Source organism: Peromyscus maniculatus, chromosome 23, assembly GCF_049852395.1.
Source record: "Peromyscus maniculatus bairdii isolate BWxNUB_F1_BW_parent chromosome 23, HU_Pman_BW_mat_3.1, whole genome shotgun sequence".
In the NCBI taxonomy this organism is placed as follows: domain Eukaryota; kingdom Metazoa; phylum Chordata; class Mammalia; order Rodentia; family Cricetidae; genus Peromyscus; species Peromyscus maniculatus.
Window position 1 is genome coordinate 13453945 of NC_134874.1, and position 23629 is coordinate 13477573.

Below are 23629 nucleotides of genomic sequence, written 5' to 3' on the forward strand. Positions count from 1 at the left end.
TGCTGCTCTGAGGAACAGACCCTACCGGAGGAGGTGCTGACCGATGACTTTTCTTCACCTTCGCTTCTGGCTCAAGGCATCTAGAAAAGGTCAAGATGAGATTCCCTCTTGGGGGATTAGCGTTAGGCTTCGCAGGAGGAAGACTGGCCAGAGGTGGGGGCTTTCAAAAGTCCCTGTCTGTGAGCAGCTGCAGACTGTCTGGTTCTGTCTCCTGTCTATAGAACCAAAGCGCTGTTGATGGGCTGTGTCCCAGTTCAGCCTGTGCTCCCAGCAGGGGCAGGAGGGACTGCTTTACCAGGCTGGCCGTTGTGTCCCTAGTGCCTGAGTGCTTGCTAGTAGCACAGAGCCCGGGGTCCATCTGGGCTGCAGCAGGGAGGGGAGGGGAGCCAGGGGTCAGGAAAGCCAGGAGAACCAAGCTGTCTGCTCTAAGTTCAGTGGAGAGGGAGTGGTGTGGCAGAGATCGTGGCCATAATTCTGAAAACTTTTTTAATTCACATATAGCGATTTGTACACGGTAGCAAAATTTGCATTATTCAAGAATAAGTTACTCATACAGTACATAAAACAAAGATTTGCCAAACACCTTCTGCCTATGATAGAAGTTTAAATCCCCTCTTCCCGTTCCCAGCCCCACACTGGCTGTTAGACACGTCTTCATTAGGAGGCAGTGGACGACAGTCTGTCACGTGATGTTAAGGTAACATTTGAACAAGAGCCCTCAGGGAAGAGATGAAGCCTTCTTTTAGGTTAAGAAACTTATGTAAAAATAGTGTTGTGTGGCCCAAAACTGTAATAATCACTATTCCTTTTTCCTGTGGTCCAGAAATGATCAAAGGCAGAAGAGTTGATACCAGATAAAGCCATGTGGACTGCTGGTCTAAAGTCAAGGCAGGTTAGTTGACTTAATTCTTTGGTGCTGGTGGCTGTTAGTGTGTCGTTCTAGTCAGGAGAAAGCAGCAGGGACTGTGGAGCCGCACTTAGAGTCTCTACAGGGCCACTCCCCTGTGCCTAGTGTGGCCTCACCTGCCCACGGCGGTCTGTCGGGACGGCTGGGGTGGGAATGGGGCCTCACTGAGCTCCCCTTCAAGCCAACTGGACCTACACTAGCAGAAAGAAAAGGTGTTGGCTGAGCGCCACTCTGTCCCAGGGCCATGAGACTTTGTCATAATAGAGGCCTTTCGAAAGGAAGCCATCCACAGCGGAGGAGCCCCAATGCCGCGGGGCGGAGGTGCTCCTCTCTGCCCAGAGCTGTGTCTGACGGCCCAGGAGAGGTGAGTGCCCCTAGCGTGAAGTTGGTTGAGCTTCCGGCCACGAGCAGGGACCCCGCTGTCCACCCAGCCCCTTTCCTCCCTACACAGCTTAGAGAAGAGTCTGGACCAGTGACTGAATATTGCTTATATCTTTGGTTCATACTTCTGTGGAAAATGAAGAAAAGCTAGTTCTCAAAGATGGAACACAAACCTGTACCTATGTGGGATGTGCCTTGCTCCGTGAACACAGTGGTGGGTGTTCAAGGCGAAGCACAGCTGGCTGACCCCTCACCCCACCCCACCCCCATCTGCTCAGGGCCACATGAGCTTGCACAGTACAGAGGTAAACAGATAAGGGGTTCAGCATGCTCACCTCCGACCAACGCGTCCAAGATAAGTTGTGATTCCCTAAAGCCGCTGATAAAAGCCCCAAGGCTGCACCGACTGGCACCTTTGTGCTCAGGAGCTGCCCTCTCTAGTCCCTGTGAACTCACACACCTGGGAAAGGCCACACCAGTGCAGCCCTGTCTACACGGGGATTGCGTGTGCGGGCGCACAGCCTTCCACCGGGGACCCTGCTGCCGCCGCCTCGACAGAACACTGACTGTGACCTCTTACAGGGGTTTCTGCACGGTACCAGCCACTAGATGCTTGAAGAGTGTTGGGGGGGGGGCTATAAATCTGGGTCCACTGCACAGGCCGGGGAGCCTTCCATTTGTGCGGGTCTCCCCACTGCTCATCCCATCCTCTGGAAAGCCGCTGTAAAGCAGTCCTGTTTTCTACACATAAGGCACTGGGGTAGGACGTCCCTTGCTGCCCTCCTCTCTGTCTGCTGCCTGGATGTCCCTGAAAGGGTGACACACTTCATTCTCTGCATGAGGGAGGACAGTGGCTACCCATAGCAGGCAACCGTCCTGAGAGGAGCAGACAAGGACACGAGCCTGCTGGCTCAGCTCGGGTGAGTGAGGCAGGCCTCTTAGCCTGACTTGAGAATGGCACGGGTCCTGGTGGAGCAGAGCGGGAAGGAGACGGGGACTTGTTAGTGTTGTCTGTGCTTCCTGCTGACCCTACCTGCTAGGAAGGAAGTCTGTCGTCAGCTCTGACTGTCAGTCTCCACTGCCAGCTCTGGGCCCGGAGCCCCCTCCTCTGGGTCGGGGACTGGGCCTAGGGTACCAGCTAGTGGCACCTGTGCACAAGAACTCCATCTGTAAACAGTGGGGAAGCCAGGGCTGGCTGTGCTGACGGGCCTGTGGCGGCCCGGCGGCGGAGGGCACATCTGAGCTGGGGAGGCTGACCGCAGCCTGGAGCTCCCTGGAGGGAAGGAGGGTGGTTACATTCACAAGTTTGCGTCCCTGCACAGCTGTGAGAGGGGGGTGTACTGGTTGTCGATGGCCCGAAGGTGGCTCCGGGAAGAGGAGTCCATCCCGTAGTCTGAGTCCCGAGCGCTGCTCACAGGCTCCAGTTCCAGGTGCCGCAAACTGTTGGCCAGTTCCTCAGGAGAAGGCACCAAGTGGAAGATTTGCTCTGGGGGTGTCCCTCGGCCGGGGAGAGCCTCTGTGCCAAGGCTGGGGGGACCGCCAGCAGAGTGGAGGTGGGAAAGACCTGGGTCCGAGTCCCAGGGAGGAAGGGAGAAAGGGAAGAGGACTGTGTTGGAGGAACCTGGGGAAGACAGAGGTGAGTCTCGACAGTGAAGAAGTGCAGCAGACAAGCCCTGGGCTTCCGTGACACCAGCCCTCCCTTGACAGAGACTTGGGTTCCTACCTGGTGCTTGGGAGACGACCACCACATAGCCAGAGAGCCGGACCTCACAGGCTGCTCCGCACTCGAGCGGGATGGGGGAACGCTGGAAATGGCGGAGCATGTCCACCACCGAGGGGAAGTGCAGGTGCTGCACACGGCACTGTCCACGCTCCGTGAGCACCAGGCGGAGGTGCTGGGGAGGGAGGGAGGGCGTCAGCCTGCTGCTGCTGCTGCTGCACGCGCCCAGGCTGAAGTGTCCCACCCCAGCCCGCCAGTCCCTGCCCTACCTTGGCTCTGCCCTGTAAGTTGAACGTGAGCACATACTCCCCTCTCCGGGACTCACTCTGCCTCACCAGGAACACGCCGTGGGCGTCAGGGCCCTGCAGCTGAACCAGCTGTGCGGCCTTCACCCTGGAGATAGGGCCGTGGAACCAGGGATAGCAGGACAGGAAGTGATCCGTTTTCTGGCAGGCTGGGTCCAACATCGCCCCAGGTGAAGCACCTAGCGGAAGGATGGTGGTGGTAACACGCACGGGGCCACGTGTCCAGGACCCCGAGGCCAAGGGTCTGGCGCACACATACCTTGGTCCAGGGAGTCTGTGCTTCCCCTTGGAGAGCTGGCTGGGCCAGGCTCTGCCACGAAGGAAAGGGCTAGCTCTGTGTCCATGCGCTCCGGCCTGTAGGGGAAGAGGCTGGGTGAGGAGGGAGCCAGCAGGAGGATCAGAGCGAAGCTGGGCAGGGGCAGGCCTCACCCTTGGCCTGTGCTTGTTCTGAGCTCCGCCAGCCATGAGTTAAGCTGCTGCTCGTCTCCCACCTCAAAGATGATGTCTGTCTGGTCCTGCACCTGCAGAGAGGCAGCATACAGCTCTGCATCTGAGGAGAGCCACATCTCCCTCCAGGGAGGCACAGTCCCGGCACTCACCTTCAGCACAAAGGTGTAGAGGTTGTCAGGCATCTCCAGGCGTGTGCATGGCCGGACCTCCCGGATGCTGGAGCAGGCCTCTTGCAGCTTGGGCTTTGAGCTCTAGAAAAAAACGAGAGGGCCACTCAAGGCTTGCCCGTGGAGACTTTAACCCCCCCTCAAGGCTTCTTAGGTTGTCTTCAGTCTCTCAGCACTAGAGGAAGGAGGCACAGAACGCCCTTCTGCATCTTAGTCCTCCCCCACCCGACCGCCCAGTGGATTTGGGATAGCCCACACGGTCAGCTGCAAGAGTCCTTGCAGTTGGCTGCACAACATGCCTGGAAGGTGCCACCTTTCTGGGTTTGGCTGGCATCACAGATGCCAGTTCTCAGGCAAAGCTTAGGGTCAGGGTTGTTCCTAGGAGGGAGGCCCTCACTCCCCTGACCTCTGGTCCTTATTTCCTCTGATGGTAAGATTGTTCTTGCTGGCTGAGATGGCTGAGGACCAGCTTCCAGCAGAGCTAAGACATCAACTACTGGGAGAGCTGGGTCAGTAGGAAGGAAGAAGGATCTGACAGGCCTCTTCCCCTCCCTCTGTGGCTTTTGTCCCAGGACAAGACAGAGTTCCAGGTGCTCTAGCCGAGAACATCAGACCCAGCCGGGCTTGTTCTGCTTCTTGCCCTGCCCCAGCTTCAGACAGAAAAGTCCACCCCAATGCCGTCAGCTTGGAATGAGGGGGTTGGGGGGCTGCTGGAGATGGGCCAAATGATTCCTACTTTTGTCCACAATTGCGGTGTGCTGACCAGACTTGGGATTCTCCCCAATTCCTGGCACCACAGTGCCTGTTCTGAGCTGCCTGCTGGGGGTGCCTGAGCTTGGACTAGGCCAGGGCAGGGCACGCAAGCGCTGGCCCTGTGGCCCATCTGGTTGGACTATGGAGGGGAGAGGGGGGTCTCTAGCAGAACCCTAAGTACACTTGAAGGCCTTGGATTCTTCCTCACCAGCGTACTTCACTGGTCAAGCCTGGCCAATAAGCAGCTCCCCCTCGACCCAGCTCAGGACAGCCGTGGCACTGAAATGGCCAGGCCCTGAGAGTTCTCAGTGGGAGTGGAGTGGCGCCAACCACCACACTCCAGACCATCGACTTCCAGGCCCAGAAACGGGGTTTTGGCTGTTAGGGTGCTCAGTGTCAAGTCTAGTAATCGCATTTCCACAGTGAACCTTGGCTTTCTACCTTCCTCTACTTTGTCTTGCCCCTCCCTCCTCTACATCCCCAGGCCATGGGAGCTGCCCTTTTCCAAACTGTATTTTTGACAGCTGATGTGGGTCTGATGGTGGAAGAAAAGGCCTGAGCTGTCGCCAGGATGATGGCGGAAACTGTGTCGCTGCAGTTGCCTCCTGTCTCTCTAGTCCCAGCAGTGACAGAGCCAGGAGGCGGCAGGGGTCAGGAGTCCTGCCACCAGCCACTGCACCCCCAGCCTGCTGAGCCATGAGCGGGGGGGACACATAGAGCCGTGGCCTCCTCTTGGGTCCTTGTGCTGATTCCTGGTCACTCTTAAAGCCACACAGTTTCAGTGTCAAGGGACAGACAGCAGGGATCTGTTTTGGTACCCAACGGTATCTCAGCAGACTGCTGCAGCCCTGAAGGCACTTGGCCCAAGGAAGCCACACCTACCCAAGAAAGGAAATCCTCACAAGAAGCCATGTGCCTAGTGAATGGCACAGCAGGACACAGCCTCACTGGTGTCACCCAGGCTGAAGCAGCTCCCAGCCTAGAGCCAGGCTCGACCACCACCCTGTGACAGGAGAAAGGCCCCACAAGGCCTTGAGGCAACTGAGTCCTGCCACTTGTCACTGTCTTCTCCCAGCCCCAGTGCCGTCCTCAAACCCGGGGTGATGGAAAACACCCACTCCAGTGACGGGACAATCCTGTCAAAAAGCCACTAGGGAGATGGAGGCAGGAGCTGGGGGCTAACTTCCCAGATAACGGGAAGCCTTGTTTCTCAAAACAAAACAAAAACACAAATACCCCACTTTGTTCCAAAATGGATTTCAGTCAGACTGCAGAGACATGTAGAAGCCAACTAGACCAGAAGTCAGTCTGAAGAGGGACTCTGACCAGTCTAGCAGCAGACTGTTGAGCCCATGCGTTTTCCTGACTCTGTCCTCTTTCTTGGACCTTATTCTCATTCTAGGCTACTTAGGGTCAGGTAAGAAAGTCTGCAAATTCCAGATTCATGGCACCTGCTAGCCAGGCTTGGACTGGTCCTGCTACCTTTATTCCCCCAGAGTTCCCTACAGGGTCAAGATGGAGCATAAAGGCCCCTTGGCAAGAGCTCTGGCTATGGTGGTACTGTTCCCCAAAATATTGTGCACGCTAATAAACTTACCTGGGGTCAGAGAAGAGAACAGCCACAATATTAAACATAGAGGATGGGCAGTAGTAGCACATGCCTTTAATCCTAGCATTCCAGAGGCAGAGATCCCTCTGGATCTGTGAGTTCAAGGCCACAATGGAAACAGCCAGGCATGGTGACTCACACCTTTAATCCCAAAAAGCAGCCTTTAATCCCAGGGAGTGGTGGTGGAAAACAGAAAGATATATAAGACGTGAGGACCAGAAACTAGGAGCTTTTTTGGCTGGTTAAGCTTTCAGGCTTTCAAGCAGCAGTTCAGCTGAGAGCCATTGGGATGAGGACATAGAAGCTTCCAGTCTGAGGAAACAGGACCAGCTGAGGAACTGTCAAGGTGAGGAAGCTGTGGCTTGTTCTGCTTCTCTGATCATCCAGTGTTCACCCCAATACCTGTCTCTGAGCTTGTTTTATTAATAAGAACTTTTAAGATTCATGCTACATCTGGCAGCATGCGCCAGGGTGGTCCCAGAGGCCTGAAAGCAGTGGTCACACAATAGCCAGAGAGGACATCCTCAGAACTGGCCAACACCGCAACATGGGCTGCCCAGCAACGTGCTTCCAAGGGGTGGGGTTTGCAGGCTAGCAACACAACGCAACTGTTATGTCATGGCATGAAGATTGTATGATGGAGGGGAAAGACCCAGTGGGACCAAGGGGCAAGACAGTTCTAAAGGGACCCCTTGAAATCATCTCAGGCTATATTTGGGGAGGGGGTCCCCCTATTAAGAGCCCCACAGGAACCCTCACAAGCTGAAGGGAGCCCCAGAACTCTGCCTGTCAAGGCCAGGTGGATTATCAGGGTCCTCAGAGAAACCTTTCTGGGGTGAAAATGAAGGCTGGAAAGAAGTGATGGCTCTGAGACATAAAGAACTTTATGCCAGGGAGTTCAAGATCCGAGAGGAGTGAGCCAGGTGTTTTTTAAAGAGAGGAAAGGCAGCTAGATGTGGTGGTGCACACCTTTAAATCCCAGCACTCTGGAAGCAGAGGCAGGCTCTGAGTTCGAGGCCAGCCTGGTCTACATACAGAGTGAGTTCCAGGACAGCCAGGGCTACACAGAGAAACCCTGTCTTGAAAAACAAACACAAGCAGATGGCCAGTCATACTCATAACCGAAAAGGCCTGGGCTCGAGGCTGGAGAGATAGTTCAACAGTTAAGAGCACTTTGTATTGAAAGTAGAGATGGCTCAGTGGTCCAGAGGACCTGGGTTCAATTCCCAGCACCCACGTGGCAGCTCACAACTCTAACTCTGGTTCTAGAGGATCCAACACCCTCACACAGACATACATGCAGGTCAAACACCAATGCACCTAAAATAGAAAATAAATATTTTATCTTAAAAAAAAAAAAAGGCACTTTTGTGCTGTGCGTAGTACCCAGTCTGGTTCCTGGCACCTCCCTGGTGACTGGCAATCACTTTCTTCTGATCTCTACAGGCACCAGAGCGCACACATGCACAGACACACAATGAAAACCGTAAGCTGGGATGGAATGACTACAAGTTGTGGGCTAGCCTGAGATACAGTGTAAAAGTGGGGAGTGGGGTGACAAGACAGTGCCCCTGATAAAGGTCACTGAGTGTGGGAAAGACACCCTTAGCCAGCCAGAGACCCAAGTCCAGTCCTGGCTCAGGTCCCGCCAGCTGCAGCCAACGTGGAGCCGTGGCGTGGCGAGTCAGGGAGGACCTGTCCGTGCTCCTGTGGGAAAACCACATTATGTTGTAATGCTGCAGCTCCTTAACCTGCTACACAGCATGTTCAAAGCATTATTTGCCAAACCTCCCCAAGTGGAAACAGCCTAATTCCCACTTACTCATGATTTAGGGGTTGGGAGATATGGTAAAACCATACAAGGGAATATTATTTGACCATTAAAAGGAACAAGATAATGCATGTGACTTGGAAACGTAAGGGATGCAATGCAGATATACAAAGGCCACCTCCAGCTTGAGTCCTTCAGCTAATGTCCTAGGAGAGGGTGGTGATGGCCATGCCCCTCCGAACTAGTGAACATCTCGGCAGCATATCATTTTCCAATGGAATCTGGACCCTGGGGTGAGGAGAGGAGCCCAACCCAAGGAGACACTCGGATGTGTCAGGGTAGGAGGATGTTGGGGAGCCCATCTGTGGTTTTAGTTACTTTAGGCAACCCCGTCAGTTCCCTAGACGGTGGCAGCACTCGGAGGCCACGTGCCCCTTTCAGACAACTGCCTAGGGGGAGACTTTGCTGCACCTGTGTTGGTGCCAAGGCCAGGTGGCCTGTCTCCTTCGGGGTCTCCATCCACTCACCCCAGCCTCAGCCGGAAGAGGGAGGGAGGAGGGCCACCTGGAGCCCTTCTGGGGCCTTTGCTTCCTCGTCCATTCACAAAGCAGTGGACTGAGGACTCCCAGTGTGGCCGCAGAACTGAGGAGGGCCCACCTGGGAAACCCAGCTCTGGGCTGGAGTTTTCCACGCAGAGTCGTTCCTGCCCCTCAGGATGGTAATGTACCAGAGCACTCTGTCTACCACTGGGAAACTGAGGACCAGAAAGTCAACTTCTCAGCCCAGAGCTGCACCCCACGGACATAAGCCAAACTAGGAGCTCGGATGCTTCCTCCCCAGTGCCCACCACACTGCCCTTAACCATGACCCCAACACTGAGCCTAGAGCCCCGACTCTTTGATGGCTCCCCACAAAGCCACAGGGCCAACGCCATGAAGGTGGTGGCAGCGGACAGGGGTGCTCCAGGGTCGGAACTCCCTGGCATCTCCCCCCGTCTGTGCATGCTCTGCTCCTGCATCACAGCCCTGGAGCGATAGAAGCCTGAGTGACCCCACCGCCTGCTGTGTCAGCAGGGCCTGGGGCTGACCAGGGGAGCATGCTTTCAAATGGCTGTGTGTGCAGCAGGCCCCTTGGGAGCCCTGGGACCTCCTTTTTCCCCCCTTCTTTTTCCAATCCCTTTTAGGCCCAGAGCAAGCCCCTTGACTGTTCACAGTTCAGAGATGGGTAGGCATCTGCCCCGAGGCCCAAGGTGGGTGAGCCCGACAAGCACTAGGACATCTGGGTGTGGCTTCTGCAGCAGGCTTGCTCTGCACATGTGTGGGTTTAAACACAATCCCAACCCTAATGTCCTCTGCCCTGTGCTCACACAAGACCCCACTTCTGCCTCCTCCGGTCTTATCTGGAGGTTGACTTCATGATGGGCCTCAAAGGGATGCTGGGAGGGCTCCATGCCCAGTCAGCTATACTGCTTGTCACAGGGAAAGCCCTGCACCAGGGACACAGCTGGAATGGTCCCGAGGCAGGTCTGGCTTTCAGGGGTCAAGTGCCTTTCCCATGGCTGGGCGGAGGTGGGGGCGGGCTGTAGGACAGCAGAGCCTGGAGCCCGGCAGAGCTGGTGGGTACAGGACGGGGCTTCCTGCCACCTCCCCGCCACCTCCTCCCCAGCCCAGAGGAAACCGCCAGGCCGGCAGTGGCCAGCCCTTTCTTTCTGCTTCCTCTTTCCCACACAGCAGGAGGAAGGGAGGCCAGGCCCCTGTGTGCCCTGGGCTCCTCAAGTCTGCTAGCCTCCCAGTCCTCCTGCCCAGCAAGTGCATGGCTCTCCTACCATCACCATTCCAGCTTCTGAAGCACCTATTTCAGGCCACACAGCCACACTTAGGAAAGCCCTGGCACTAGGGTGCCTTACACCCGGTTCCCTTCCCACAGCACTCCACACTCTAAGCCCCTGCCACCAGCAGCTGTGAGACCTTTCTCCCTAAGCAACCGCTCCTGCAGGCCTGACCCGGGCGAACTCCAAAGTCACTCCAGTTCCTGACACCACAGAAGCCACAGGGAGTGGCACCAGTAGGCCTCAGTCTCAAAGGAGGGCTGAGCCTGGTCTAACCTGTTGTTCCAAGGGGCTGGGAGAGCCACCAGGCTGCCTGCCTTTTAAGGATAGCACAAGTACCCTGGAAGTCACCAGGCCTGGGAACCACCTCTGCCAAATGGGCCGAGCAGCAGGGACCAGCAGCCCCAAGCCTTGGTTCCTTGGAGGTGCAAAGGCTGGGGCTCCCTATGGACCTCGGTGGCACCTCCAGCTGAGGCACTGGTTGAAATGTTGACTGCCTTCAGCCCCAACATCTACAGCACCCACACAGCATCCGAGGCCACTGCCCTGAGACTGCACAGAGGCCGCTCAGCCAGTGATGTCCTCTGGTCTCTACTAGACCACACAGGTAAGAAGACCAGGTACAGGGACCTTCCTGTGTCAGTCTCAAGATGTCTGGTTCTATTTTTTGAGATGGGCTTACTTTGTATCCTAGGCTCAACCTGGACACGCAATCATCCTGCCCCAGCTTCCAGAGTACTGGGGTAATTGGGGGAGGGGGAGGGGGTGTGTGTCCATCATGCCCAGACTTAGGTTTTTGTCTGTTGTTGAGGTATAACTCATGTAGCCCAGGCTAGCCCCAATTTTGCTATGTAACTAAGATTGACCTTGACCTGATGCCTTCACTTCCCATCTACAAGGATTATAGGTAGTGGCACCATACCCAGTTAGACTAGGATTTTTCTCCCTCCGGGAGAATATCTTACGAATAAGGATAAGTGTTCACTCGCCCCTGTGTACATATTTGGAACACAGCACTAAGTCCTCAGGATGGCCTCCATGCCACCCAGGCAGCTTTCCTGGCTCTTCCTTCAAATATGCTCCACACCTTCCACCTTGGGGCCCCTGCTGCCAGTCAGCAGGTTCCTCCAGATTCACAAGGAGTCGAGTGTGGTGCACACACCTGTAATCCAGCACTCGAGGCTGGAGCAGGAAGACTGCATTCAGTTGGAAGCCAGCTTGTGCTACGTAGTGATTTCTAGACCGACCCAGGCTACTGAGTGAGGCCCTGTCTGGGGCGAGGGGAAAAAAGGCAAGGAAACTTTGGCAATTAGCCAGTGGTGTTCGCATAAGAAATTCTGGTTAGCAGGACAGAGACTTCCAGAAGCATATCCCCATAGACGAGCACTTCAGCATCAAATGACCTTGGACTCTAGCAGGAAGGACAGTCTCTCCAGCACACAGCCACATATCCAGAACCCACACACCAACTCAGCCCAGATGCCCACGGCCACACCATGAAGTCCTACATGAAAGTTCCAGGGAAAAAGACTGAGTGCTCACAAAGCCTGGGGTGGACCAAGATTTCTTAAGCAGGATACAGAAAGCATTAAAATGGGGAGCTTCTTATCCAGTGTGGTGGCGCATACCTATAATTCCAGCACCTAGGATGCTGAGGCAGGAGGTTGATGAGTTGAAGGTCAACCTCAGCTACACAGGGAGATGGTGTCTCAGAAAAATAATCTGTCAAGATGGCTCATCGGGTAAAGGAAGGTGCTTGCCACTAAGCCTGGCAACCTGAGTTCTATTCCCTGAGACCCGGGTAGTGGAAAGGAGAGACCTGACTCCCGTAAGTCATCCTCTGACCTAGACACACAGGCCACGGCCCCTCCCGCCCCTGCCACAGGCTAAATTACAGGAGTAAGTCAACATAAAAGGGGAAAGCCTGTGCTGGTAAAAAGGCAGCCCACACTGTGCGACGTGACGTCTGCAGTGAAGGAGTGCCTGTACTCCACTCAAGCTCCGGGAGGTCCTAAGAAACGGGAACAGCAGCTTATTGAATGGCTCAGCTGGAAAAGCATGACCCACAGACATGAGAACCCAAAACAATCCAGAAACCGCTGGGCACAGCCCAGCACAGGGAAGAGACAGACAGACCCCTGGAGCTCCCTGGCCAGGGGGGCTAGCTGGATTGATGAGCTCCAGGTTCAGAGGTCTTGTCTCTAAAAATAGGGTGGAGAACAAAGACGCACACACATGCACCTGCGTGCCCAAACACACACACACACAGACACACACGAAGGACACAAGAATCAGTCACAGTAAGCATGAGACACTAAAGCTCCTGAGAACTGACCAGGTAGGTTCAAGAGTAGGTGAGGCTGTGGAAGCAGGGGTCTCTCCGCCGCCACCACTAGGAACACCAACTGCCACACCACTTGGGAAAGGCCATGGTGTCGGCAGGAATCATTTCCAGGAATACACCCAACAGAAATGAAAACACATGCCCTGCAGAAACTTATATGCAAATGTCACTATGACATTATTCAGAAAAGTCCCAAAAAAGCCAAGTGTGTGAGGGCATATACTTGTAGTCCCAGCACTGGAGACTGACGCAAGAGGATCTAAGCAAGACCCCATCTCCAAGGGGAAGCACTGGAGTAGAAACCACCAACCCCTCAACAACAGGCCGGCACTGAACCAGCTGTGATGAGCCAGCTGTGGGCCAGTGCGCGCCCTGAAGAGCACAGTGTCAACACCACGGGCTGGAGGGCCCACAGCCACCTCTAACTCCAACTCCAGGGCACCGAACACCTTTGACCTCTGAGGGCACATGCGTGCTAACACATGGGGATGGAGGGAGGGCTCCGCGGTTAGGAGCACTGTCTGCTCTTCCAGAGGACCCAGGTTCAATTCCCAGCACCCACATGGCAGCTCACAACTGTCTGTAACTCCAGTCCCAGGGGATCTAGCATCCTCACACAGACATACATATAGGCAAAATCCCAATGCACATAAAAAATAAATCTTAAATTTTTTTTTAATGAATCTTAAAAAATAAAATAAATAAATACATAGGGACTGAGAATGTGGCTGGGTAGAGTCCTACCAACCACGTACAATGCCCAGGTCCAATCCCAGTACCACATAAAATAGGCATGATGGCGCATGCCAATAATCCCAGCACCCAGGAGGTAGACAAGAGGCTCCAACTTCAAGGTCAGTTTCTACATCACTAGTTCAAGATCAGGCTAGGCTAGGTAAGACCTTACTCAAAAACAAAACCAGACATCCAAACTGTAGAGAGAGAAGGCAGAGGGTGAGGAGATGCAGGGGCTTCTGGGCCATTTGGGGCACACTCAAACTCAGAGCTTCAGAGCACCACCATTCAGCAGTCCTTGGTAGGGAAGATTGTGTTACAAGGCCCTGGCCGCCCCAGCGGACCTGACTGCCTTTCCTTGGCAACAGTGCCAAGTGCATGTTCACTGGGGGCTCGCTCCTTCCACAGCTCCACTAGACAGGTGACTTCCCAGTCCCCAATGTGTGCTTAGCATACAGTATGTGCTGACAAAGATCTGTCCTGTGACATCAGTGCCCTGGGGCTGGGCTCGCTCACTCCACTCACCCTACAGCCTCTGTCACACTGAATGGGACCACAGAGAACGGAGTGGAAATCAAGACAGGCAGCCGGGCCTCACACACCCACGTAGGAGGGATGGATGCGGCTGCCGCACAGCACAAAGACCCTGGGCCTCACCTGCCCTGGCCACCAGCCAGGAGGGAACAAATGTCCAGAAAAGAAACTGCAGGTAGACGGGGTGCCACTCAGCCCTTCGGGACTTCCTGAGACTCCGAACTAACCTGCTCCAACCCATCCACAGCGTGACCTTGGACTCTCCAGGATCGCAGACTCACTGTCCTGGAAGAGTCCGGGCCACAGAGGCCTACCGAGCTATGGGCATGCTGTTGCATACTCTGCAGGGCGCTCACCTTGGGCGGGTCGAAGAGCTGCAGCAGGCGGCCGTGGCCTGGACCGGGGGCCCGCAGCACCAGGCGACCCCGCTGCCAGCGCGCGCCACTGTCCATGGCTGCCTCGTCCGCCAGGCTGTAGCGCAGCGCCGCCTCCTTAAGCGCCTCGGCCGGCGGCTCCCGCAGGCTCCAGGGTAGCAGCTTGCGGGCTGGGCCCGGCCTGGTGGCGGCGGAGGGGTCGGGGTCGCTGGGGTCGCTGGCGGCCCCCGGCAGCTCCCCGGCCGAGCGGCGGCGGAAGAGCTGGCGCAGGCCGCGGCGCAGGTGCTGCAGGGCGCAGGCCGGCCGCGGGCCCAGGTCCTCGGAGCTGCGTGCCTTGGGCAGCGCGGGGCGGTGATGCGGGGCAGTGGCACGGTAGTCGCGGCCCGGTGGCCCCGCCAGGCCCTCGCGCACCTCGCGGCAGAAGTGGCGCTGGAAAAGCTCGGCGAACTGCAGCGACACCAGGTCGGCGCGCGGCGGCTGGGGGTGCGCGCGCGCGAACAGCCAGTACTGGCGGGCCAGCTCCCGCGCCGCCGCCGCGGCGTGCCGCTCACAGAAGTCGCTCCAGCCGCGCGGGGACGCGGGCGACGCGGGTGCCGAGGACGTGCGGGACGGCTGCACGGTGGGCCCGTTCATGGCGGAGAGCGAGGCGGGGCGGCCGGGCTGCAAGACAGGACAGAGGGCAGTGAGCCAGGGAACGTCCCCGCCCCCCGCGGGCACCCCGGGCACCCCGCACGTGGAAACCAGCAGAGCAGGGCGGGCAGTGCATACAAGGTGGATACAGTGGGGAGGCGAGAGCCACCGGGGAGGAGCTGCTTACTCAAGTGGGACTCCCAGAGCTCAGCGCCTCTCAGAGCCATGCATGGGGTTTTCTGGAATTTTCCGTCTAGTGGTTTCAAGCGGCTGACCATGGGGAGTAAAATTTTGGATGAGGGGAACTGCCCACCCAAAGTAAAACTGGCCAGTGACACCCAGGGCTGCTGAAGACTAAACCACCGGAGCTTTACTACCTAGGGTGTGTTCTGTGAAGCAGTACACCTTCTTTTGTTGTTTCTCGAGACAGGGTTTCTCTGTGTAGCTTTGGAGCCTAGCCTGGAACTCACTCTGTAGACCAGGCTGGCCTCGAACTCACAGAGATCCTCCTGCCTCTGCCTCCCTCTGCTGGGATTAAAGGCGTGCGCTACCACCACCACCACCCAGCTGCAGTACAACTTTTTTTTTTTTTTAATATTTATTATGTATATAGTGTTCTGTCTGCAGGCCAGAAGAGGGCGCCAGAGCTCATTACAGATGGTTGTGAACCACCATGTGGTTGCTGGGAATTGAACTCAGGACCTTTGGAAGATCAGCCAGTGCTCTTAACCACTGAGCCATCTATCTCTCCAGCCCGCAGTACAACTTCTGTAGGGGCAGTATATCAAGAGTAATTTTACACCCGTTTCCCACAGCTGAAAGTTTTCAGGGTAAACACTTGCTCACGTCCAGAGCCCTGACCACAGCTCCCTGCCATTGTGACAACCCTGCCCCAACGCTGCGGCAGCAGGGCACTGCCTCTGCCCTGTAGCAGGAGGCAATCTACCCCCTCCTCCAGGAAGCACCAACGTCACCCCGAAATCAGGCCCAACAGTCCACCCTATAGAACCTTATTCACGGAGCATGCAACCCAAGGCTCACACGTCCCTCTCCGGCACGGTAACACATCTAATGGTGGTCAGGACAGGCCTGGCAGGCAGGCAGTCCGTCCTGAAACAGTAGACCTGGGGCAGGTTTGGCTCGCAGGGGAGGGTCTAAGGTAGCGGGTTACTGCCCATCTCTAAAAGGCATGGTTGGGGACATGGACTCTGAAGCCTACGTCCAAATCCCAGTCCCACCTCTCACTAGTTACACGTGATCTTGAGTGACCTCAAGTGATTCTCCACCTCAGCTTCCCACGTCACAGGGGAGTCATCCCCAGCGTTATTAAAGACTCAGTTGAGAATGGCCTAGAGTCTGGAAAAGTTCAGTGGGATGCTGTCCTCATTCAAATGTTGTAGCAAGCGTGGGGGCAGCCCATTAGAGATGACATACAGCCTGTACTGACCAGATTCACAGGGATGCAGGCATCTCTAGGCAGACACAGGCGCAAGACAAGATGTCAGTCAGTGGGTCACCCCTGCACTGTCCTTGGAGAAGATAATCACGGAGGAGCCAGGCACAGGGACATCTCTGAAGCTCAGCCTGAGTGAACAGGGCCACCCACCCAGCTTGCCTGTCACAGGCCAGATGCAAGGACCCGTGAACAAGACCCACCTCCATCCCCACCCACCCATTGATCCCACACAATACACTGTGTACCAGACACTGCATTCGGCCCCAGGGACACAACAGTAACAGGCAAGATATTTAAACCTTAGCTGGTGTGGTGGCATGTGCCTATAACCCCAGCGCAGGAATGGTCAAGAGTTCTAGATCATCTGTGGTTGCACAGTGAACTGGAGGCCGTCCTGGGCTTCAGGAGACCTGTCTCAAAACAAACCAACCTCGTCCCCCAGGGCTCACTGCGAAGGGGACCAGGCACTGGCTGTGGGGACACTGTCACCAGACTGCATCTCTCTGAACCTCAATTTCCAGCTCATTAAATGTTAGGGGGCTGGAGAGATGGCTCAGCAGTTAAGAGCACTGGCTGCTCTTCCAGAGGACCCGGGTTCAATTCCTAGCACCCACATGGCAGCTCACAACTGTCTGTAATCAAGCTCAAAGTGATGTGACACCCACATAGGACATAAATGCAGGCAAAACACCAATGCATGCCGGGCGGTGGTGGCGCACACTTTTAATCCCAGCAGAGGGAGGCAGGGGCAGGTGGATCTCTGTGAGTTCAAGGCCAGCCTGGTCTACAGAGCAAGATCCAGGACAGGCAAAGCTACACAGAGAAACCCTGTCTTGAAAAACCAAAAAATGAAACACCAATGCACCTAAAATCATAAAATGTTTGCCATGACTAGAGGGGAACGGCTGGGCCCACAAGTGGGGCTCTTTTTGCTATCCCTACCACAGGCACTTTCTCCTCTGTGGCCTGTGCCCTGGAGACCCAGAATAGACAAGTAAGGGTGGACAGTCACTTCCAGCATGACAGGACACTTCAGCTCTAGTCCAGAGGCCCGTGCTCTCACTGGGGGGACACTGCACTCTGTCAGTACTTTGCATACCATACCGTAAGGTCCTTAGCACACAGTAGGCACTTTGCACATAGGAAGCAGTAAAAGCCAGGAGGCAGAAAGGAACAGGCCACATCTAACCAAGCCCATCTCACTCTGCCCAGCTCCCCATGAGGAGCACCTAGTCCCAGCCTTAGTCAGTGCTGTACTCCCACACACCAGGCCTTGACACAGCCTTCAGAGCCTGGATGACCCACAGCTGAGTGCACACATCGTAGCTCCAGTCCCATCCTCACACTGCAGGGGCCACTGGGCTGGATTCTTTCTGCTTTCATAACATCACAAGAGAAGCACCAAGTCCTGAATCTGTCCTCAGCATACTGCTCACAACTGTCCTCGGCAGTGGGGATTTGTCAGAGGCCATCTCCACCAGACTATGGCCCTGGGACCAGGGCACACCTGCTCTCATCCACTTCCTGCCACAGCAGGGGCTCCATGAAACACACACAACTTTAAGTCTCACTACACAGCCCAAACGGGATTTGGGCACATCCTCCTCCTGCAGGCCTGGCATAAAGAACTGTTTCCTCTTGACATGGCCTCATGTAGCCCAGGCTGGCCTCCTCCCGCCTCCAGCTTCTGAGAGCTGGGTTTCTGGACATGGACTGGGTTTCTGTGGTGCTAGGGATAGAACCCAGGCTTCCCACAGGCTACATACAGCAGCTCTACAGCTGCGCCACACGCCAGTCTAAGGATAAACACAGGTAGACAGATGCCTGGTGACCACACCACCCACTGGCCACCATCTTTCCTAGCCTGCCTGCCCCTTCATCTGGAACTTGTGCCTAGTCACTCTGTCTATCAGCTGCAGAGGCAGACCCTGGCAGGACCTTCCACACAGGCTGCGAGCCAGGTCCAGCTGTGCGCACACCCCAGTGCCCCTCACAAAGGGGACACTGGCTAGGCACCCTTCTGACCACTTCTTCAAAGACAAACTCTAGGCCTCCCTGAACCCCTAGGGTGCAGGAATGAAACCACAGGGTGACCAGTGCAGCACTCACAGAGGGAACCCCAAAGAGCCCAAATGCACCCCAGGAACTAACTTCTACATCCTGCGGAGAGCTTACAGCACAGCCCAGAATATGCAGGACTGTTTCAGCTCTGCTGAAGCGGCAAGTGACCAGCGGCCTGCCACAGCCCAAACCGACCAACTGCAGAAGTAGTCAGAGTGCACAAGGAAAGCCCACCCACTCCCACTGAAATGTACGGCTCTACTCCAGGCTCCCCGAACCCTCACTAGCTGGCTGTCCTGGCCTTAGGCTCAGGTTAAAGATGGGGAAATCAAGGCATGGGAGGTGGGCTTGCTCAAGGACCCACAGCCACCCAGAGGGGACAGACTCCATCCAGCCTGCTCACAAACACGGGCTGGAGCCAGAAATACTGCGTACCATCCATTTCCACCACTCTGAGGCGCTCCTACCACACCCACACTCAGAGCAAGTGCCCCCAGGTGCCTCTGCAGTTGGGCAAGGCAGGCTGGCACTCCACCTGCCCCACTCCAACATGGGGCACTAAGAACACCCCTAGGGAGGAAGGACACCCCTCTAGGACCCTACCCCACAGCCCTGGGCGCTGCCCCCACTACACCTTGCCCAGAGGCAGCAGGACAGGCAGACAGGCGTTGATAGGCACCTGTCGGCGGCACTCAAAGCTGTGGTAGGGTGGCACAGGCTGGAGAGAACGGCTGTGTTGCTTATCCCTGACACTTAGAAGAGCAATGGAGGTGAATCAGGCCGCCCACCTGCAAAGCCCAAGCCTTAGGAGGCACCCAGTTCTGGGTCAGACAGTATGGGTGGCATGGCTGTGGAACACAGACTGTCCCAGGCCGAGGTGGCTCCAGGCGGGGTGGCCAGGGGGGTTAGGCGGCAGGAAGATGGTCCTCTTCAGTGACTGAATACTTTCCATGTGCTAGGAGATGCAGCACAGCTGCTCAGCTGTGACAACCCTGGGATGAGATGGAGAAACTGAGAGAAGGAAGGCACAGAGCTCGGCCCCAGGAGCCCCAGGGTCAGCTCGTGACAGGCTCTGTCAGTATGGCTCTCCTCTCCTGCCCTTCCCCACAGAGAGGACACAGCCTCATCCACCCACCTGGGCTCAGCCGCGGGGACAAGAAAGAAAAGCTGGGCCCTGGAAAGCTTGTTCCCCTGTCCCCAAGTCCCCATGGCAAACAAGCAGGGCAGCTAGCTCCCTGCAGTCAGCGAGGTGAGTGGCATCTCCGAACACCCTCATTGCCCCCAGACAGCCACAGACAGCCACAGGCAACCCAGGCAGGCAGTGCTGGTCCGCAGGAGCTGCAGCTAAGCTGAGATGCTCCTGCTCGGGCACAGCCACCCCCAGGACAGAGGGCCTGTCCAGTCAGCGAGAATGGAGGGGTGCTGGAGGGGACTCTGTGACCACCCCAGCCCATGACTGTAAAGCTGGCTCAGCAGCCTCTCAGCTTGGCCACCACCCCCATCCCACAGGTGCAGAGGACGCCTGGAACACTCCACCTGCCAGGCCAGGAGGGCTGCTCCGTGTGTATGTACCCAAGAGTTGTACCTGCTCCACCCCTAGATGCTGGGACAGGAAGCCCCACACCATCCTCTAAAGGCTACCTCCTCCAAGGAGGCCTCCAAACAGACTATGCTACAGAGCTGAAAAGACCCAGTGCACACAACTCAAATTCTAGCCCACAAGAAACAGGGTGCATAGGAATCAGTTTGGCCCTGAAAGACTAAGGCTAGACCACTTGACAGTCAGTGAGGCCCATTCAGGGGTCACCAGGCTGGCCCAGTCTGCCAGAATGAGAAGCGTCACCCGGCTTCCTCTACCCTAACTCCTCCTGTGTACCCTGCCCCTGGCAACTTGACACCAGACAGCCACTACCCCAGACAGGCTCCAAGAGGTGGGGAGAGCAGGGGGCCAGCCCCCAAGAGCAGTGTACCCTCTCTTTACCAGTCAGGGCTTCCTTCACCAGCCTCAGGGTTGACAGTTACAGAGGTGGTGGCAGAAGATGTACCTCACTATCAGGGAGAGCCTCCCAGCTCCTCAACTGCCTGGGGCTTTAAGGAGAATGAACCAACAGCCCCTGACCCTTGTGCGCCCCTTCCCACCCAGATCAGTCCTTGGGCTCTATGGAGAGGCCACCAGTGTGGGGTCTGAAAGGTAAGTCTACCTCCTGCCTCAAGCAGCCACGCTGAGCCCCTACCCCTAGTCTGGCCCCGCCCCCAGTCAGCTGCCGTGAGTCAGCCCCACAAGCAGGGCACACACTTCCTCCCTCCAGGCCTCCCTGCGGACCAAGCAGCACCCCCACAGCAGCTGGGGGGGCACATCCGGACAGGCCTCAAGGGGCTCCAGGCCTGGCTCACAAGGAAGCCCGGGGGGTGGGGGGGGCTGGCCCCCCTGCCGACCCTTGACAGGGTTGTGTGGGAGGAAAAATCTTTCAGCCATCTGCTCAGCTGCTGGGTTTCCGGCTGGCCAGGGTGGGGCAGGCCATCAGGTCCCTTAGGGACCTGTCTCTTGTCCCCATGAGAAGAGGGACACTGGGCTAGACAGCCCAGGGGTGGTCAGTGGGACCCCAGAGCACTGACCAAGGGACACTGGTTGTCTGAATCATGGGGCTTAAGTAGGTGGTGTCGAGCCGTGGCCATGGACATGCAGCCAGGCCTGAGACCTACCCAGTCCCTGAGGGACCTCAAGCCCCCGGAAGCTGGGAGCTGGGGTGCAGGGCTCCTGGGTCCAATTAGGCATGACTCAGCCAGTGACCCCCACTGAGTCATTTCCTCTAGGCAGCCTGCCAGCCTCAGTTTCCTTGGGGAGGGTGGGTGCCTGGGAACAGGCCTGGCAGGAGCAAGCAGCCCCTGCAGACACTCCAGATGGGAGCTGCTTCCTGCCCCGCCCCGCCCAACCAGAGCCGCTCAACACCCGGGGGCCCTAGGGACCGTTTTCCCAGGAAGCCTGGCAATTAAGTGCCAGTCACCCCATGCCGGGATTAATAGCAGTAGCTTGAACTTACCGAGCACTAACCTCATGCCGACACTGCATGCCTCTCTCGGAACAACTGTCCTTCAGCAAGCACCCCACTTCAGAGCTCTGAGAACACTTGTAGCTCAGAGATGGTAAAACACCAACCTAACACCTCACAGCCAGCACACGTACAGCCGACCCAGTTCGAATGCCTACTCCTTGGCAGGCTCCCACGTGGCACAGCCATCACCCTAGAGGGGCAGAGACTTGGTCCACATTGGGCAGGTCTCAAGAGATGGCAGGTCACTTGCCCAGGGCCTCACACCTAAAGCTAGCAGCCTGAGTCTCTACCTGCGTGCTGCCCCCAAGGAGAAGTGGGGACGTGAGAGGAAAGGCCTCCCATTCCAACAATGCTATCTGTTCCATCTCTGTGTGGGCCAGACTCCACGGCAGTTAAATCCCTTCCCACTCCGGATGACTCTGCCTCAGAGAGGTTAAGTGACCACCCAAAGAGTCACAGCAATGGGAGATCCAGAAGCTGACTAGCCTCAGAGGCAATAGGCTGGACCCCACATACAATGGACCCCAAAGGCGTGCTCTGCACGAGTATAAGACCAAGCTGGGGGCCGTTAGCTCCCTGTGAGGTCACCGGAGCTCTCCATCTGTCACTCATGTTAGAGAGGGCACCCTGAGCCTGGAAGCCAGGAAGGGCACCCAAGTACCTCCAGCTCTGTCCCAGCTGGATTGAGATTTCCTCAGGTACACAAGCTGACTGCACGGCCCAGCTGCTCAAAGGACCTCAACTCGTCTAAGAAGGTTACCTCTTGAACAGGAAGGACCAGGCACTGGGTGACAGACTTGGGGGCCACCGAGGCAGGAAGGAACAGGAGCAGAAATGACCTCAACCAAACAGATAACACCCTTGCCATGACTCAAGCCATTCTGTGCTCTGGTGGTCATCACAAGAAGGTAGGTGTCAACTGAAGAGACCAAGACCAGGAAGGGGCTGTCACCTGACCCTGCCTGGGTCCTTCAGAGTTCCCCCACCCAAAGATCTGGGGAACCCCAGAGCAGCGGGTGCTCAGGAGAGCTAAGGAAGGTCCCACGGCTCGGGTCCGTAAAACAGGACAGTGTGAAACGCCTGTAATTGAGATCTTCTCTGCCAGGGCCAGGCCAGGCCGGCACAGGTGACTGCCACACACCAGCCTCATTAAAACTACACCTCATTAAAACTACACCTCATTAAAACTGCACCGCAAATCTCTTATTACCCGCCTAACCGAGGGGAAACTGAGGTCGGCTCGCTCTCAGCTTACAAAGCAGAGGGAGGAAGGATTCAAGTTCTGTCTCTAGGACCCTCTGTTTCCTCCTCTGCCACGGCCCAGCTCTTGAGGGCCCCAGACCACGCTGCTGCTGCTGCTGCTGCTGCTGCTGCTGCTGCTTCGGGTCAGTCCCTCCCCAGCTGGCCGCCCCCGTGGGCCCATAGGGACTGCACAAGTTCCAGAATGTATTCATCCCTTGGCCCAGATGGAGCCCCCCTCCCGGTGGGGGGGCCGGCGGGACAAGGCTCAGAAGCGTGTCCTAAGAGCCTAAAACCCTTGCCTGTCATGGGCCTGCCCGGCCACGACCTCTGCCTGCTTTCCGCCTGGAGGGATCGGTATGCCACCCCTCCAGATCACCAGGGCCGATTTTGCTCCGCCTGTCAGGTCAGTGACACACGTGTCCGCCGCCCCCCTTCCCCGGCAGGGGCCAAGCACGCTGTGTCCCCAGGGCGGCTCTCGGTTCCTCCCGCGGCGCCCCGCCAGGCCCCCTCTCCGGGAGGCCCCAGCTGCAAGCACTGACCTCCGCGCCCACATCGCTGCGGTCTCTGGGATTGGGGAAGAGAAACAGAATGAGGAAACGCCAGAAAAACAGAAGCGGGGCGCAGGCGGCCGCCCGGTTCCTCCAAGCGCGCTCGGCGGGGCCGCGCTTACCGCGCAAGCTGCGGGTCGGGGCCCGGCCGGCCCATGGCGTCGTCGTCGCACGGCCTCTCGGCGCTCAGGCAGGAAACCCCGGCTCGGAAAACGGCCAGCGCCTCATTTCCGCCGCCAGCGCCTGACAGCAGCCGGGGGACGCGGCTCCGGGCCGCCCCGGGGACGCTACCGCTGCCGCCCCTGTGGGCCCCGTGGCCCGTGACGGTCTGGGCGGGCGGGCGGCCGGGAGGAGACGACGGCCCGAGCCCATGCCGCCCCGCGCGCCGTTATGTAAAGAGGAACCGGCCGCGGAGCGGCGCGCGCGGCAGCCGAGGGCGGCTCGGGGGCGGGGCCACGGCGGGCCACGCCCCGTCTGCCGCCAGCCGCGAGCGAGGGGTGGGGCCTATCCCGGCCCCGCCCTCCTCGCTCAGTTTCTCTCCCGCCCCCGCCCCAAGTCGCGTCGCGCCCCCTAAAGGGAAGGGAATCGCTCAGGGGGCGGAGCGTGCTTGGCCCCGCCTCTCTCGCGCCCGCCTCAGCGGGGCGGGGCCCCTGGAAGGGGTGGGGCGGGGCCTGGCGCGCGGCGGGGCGGGGCCGCCCGACCTTCGGGACCTCGTGGGGGCGCGCCCCTGCGGACTCCTCCAGCCGGGTCTTATCTGCGCT

The 23629-nt window shown here is 57.4% G+C and overlaps 1 protein-coding gene across 3 annotated transcripts; it reads right to left on the bottom strand.

The window, feature by feature from the left end:
• Nucleotides 1–472: 472 nt before the first annotated feature.
• On the bottom strand, nucleotides 473–23131 carry Sh2b3 (SH2B adaptor protein 3). 3 transcript variants are annotated; one of them, XM_006970761.3, is made up of 8 exons: nucleotides 22991–23131; nucleotides 13861–14538; nucleotides 3913–4014; nucleotides 3743–3834; nucleotides 3573–3667; nucleotides 3278–3492; nucleotides 3012–3183; nucleotides 473–2909 (listed from the first exon to the last, which is right to left on the bottom strand). In XM_006970761.3, the coding sequence occupies exons 2-8, from the start codon at nucleotides 14509–14511 to the stop codon at nucleotides 2587–2589; spliced, it is 1650 nt and encodes a 549-aa protein (XP_006970823.1). In that variant the 5' UTR covers nucleotides 14512–14538; nucleotides 22991–23131; the 3' UTR covers nucleotides 473–2586. The 3 variants fall into 3 exon arrangements, with proteins under 3 accessions (XP_006970823.1, XP_015852379.1, XP_042124405.1); XM_015996893.3 differs by having other exon boundaries at nucleotides 22860–22999; XM_042268471.2 differs by lacking the exon at nucleotides 22991–23131 and adding an exon at nucleotides 15956–16086.
• Between the last annotated feature and the right edge of the window lie 498 nt (nucleotides 23132–23629).

Coding starts and splice junctions, on each gene's coding strand:
- Sh2b3 (XM_006970761.3), bottom strand. CDS start 14,511: ATGAACGGGCCCACCGTGCAGCCGTCCCGCACGTCCTCGGCACCCGCG. Junction 4,015..13,860: donor AGCTCTTCGACCCGCCCAAG/GTGAGCGCCCTG, acceptor GTTTTTTTCTAG/AGCTCAAAGCCCAAGCTGCA. Junction 3,184..3,277: donor ACTTACAGGGCAGAGCCAAG/GTAGGGCAGGGA, acceptor CTCCCTCCCCAG/CACCTCCGCCTGGTGCTCAC.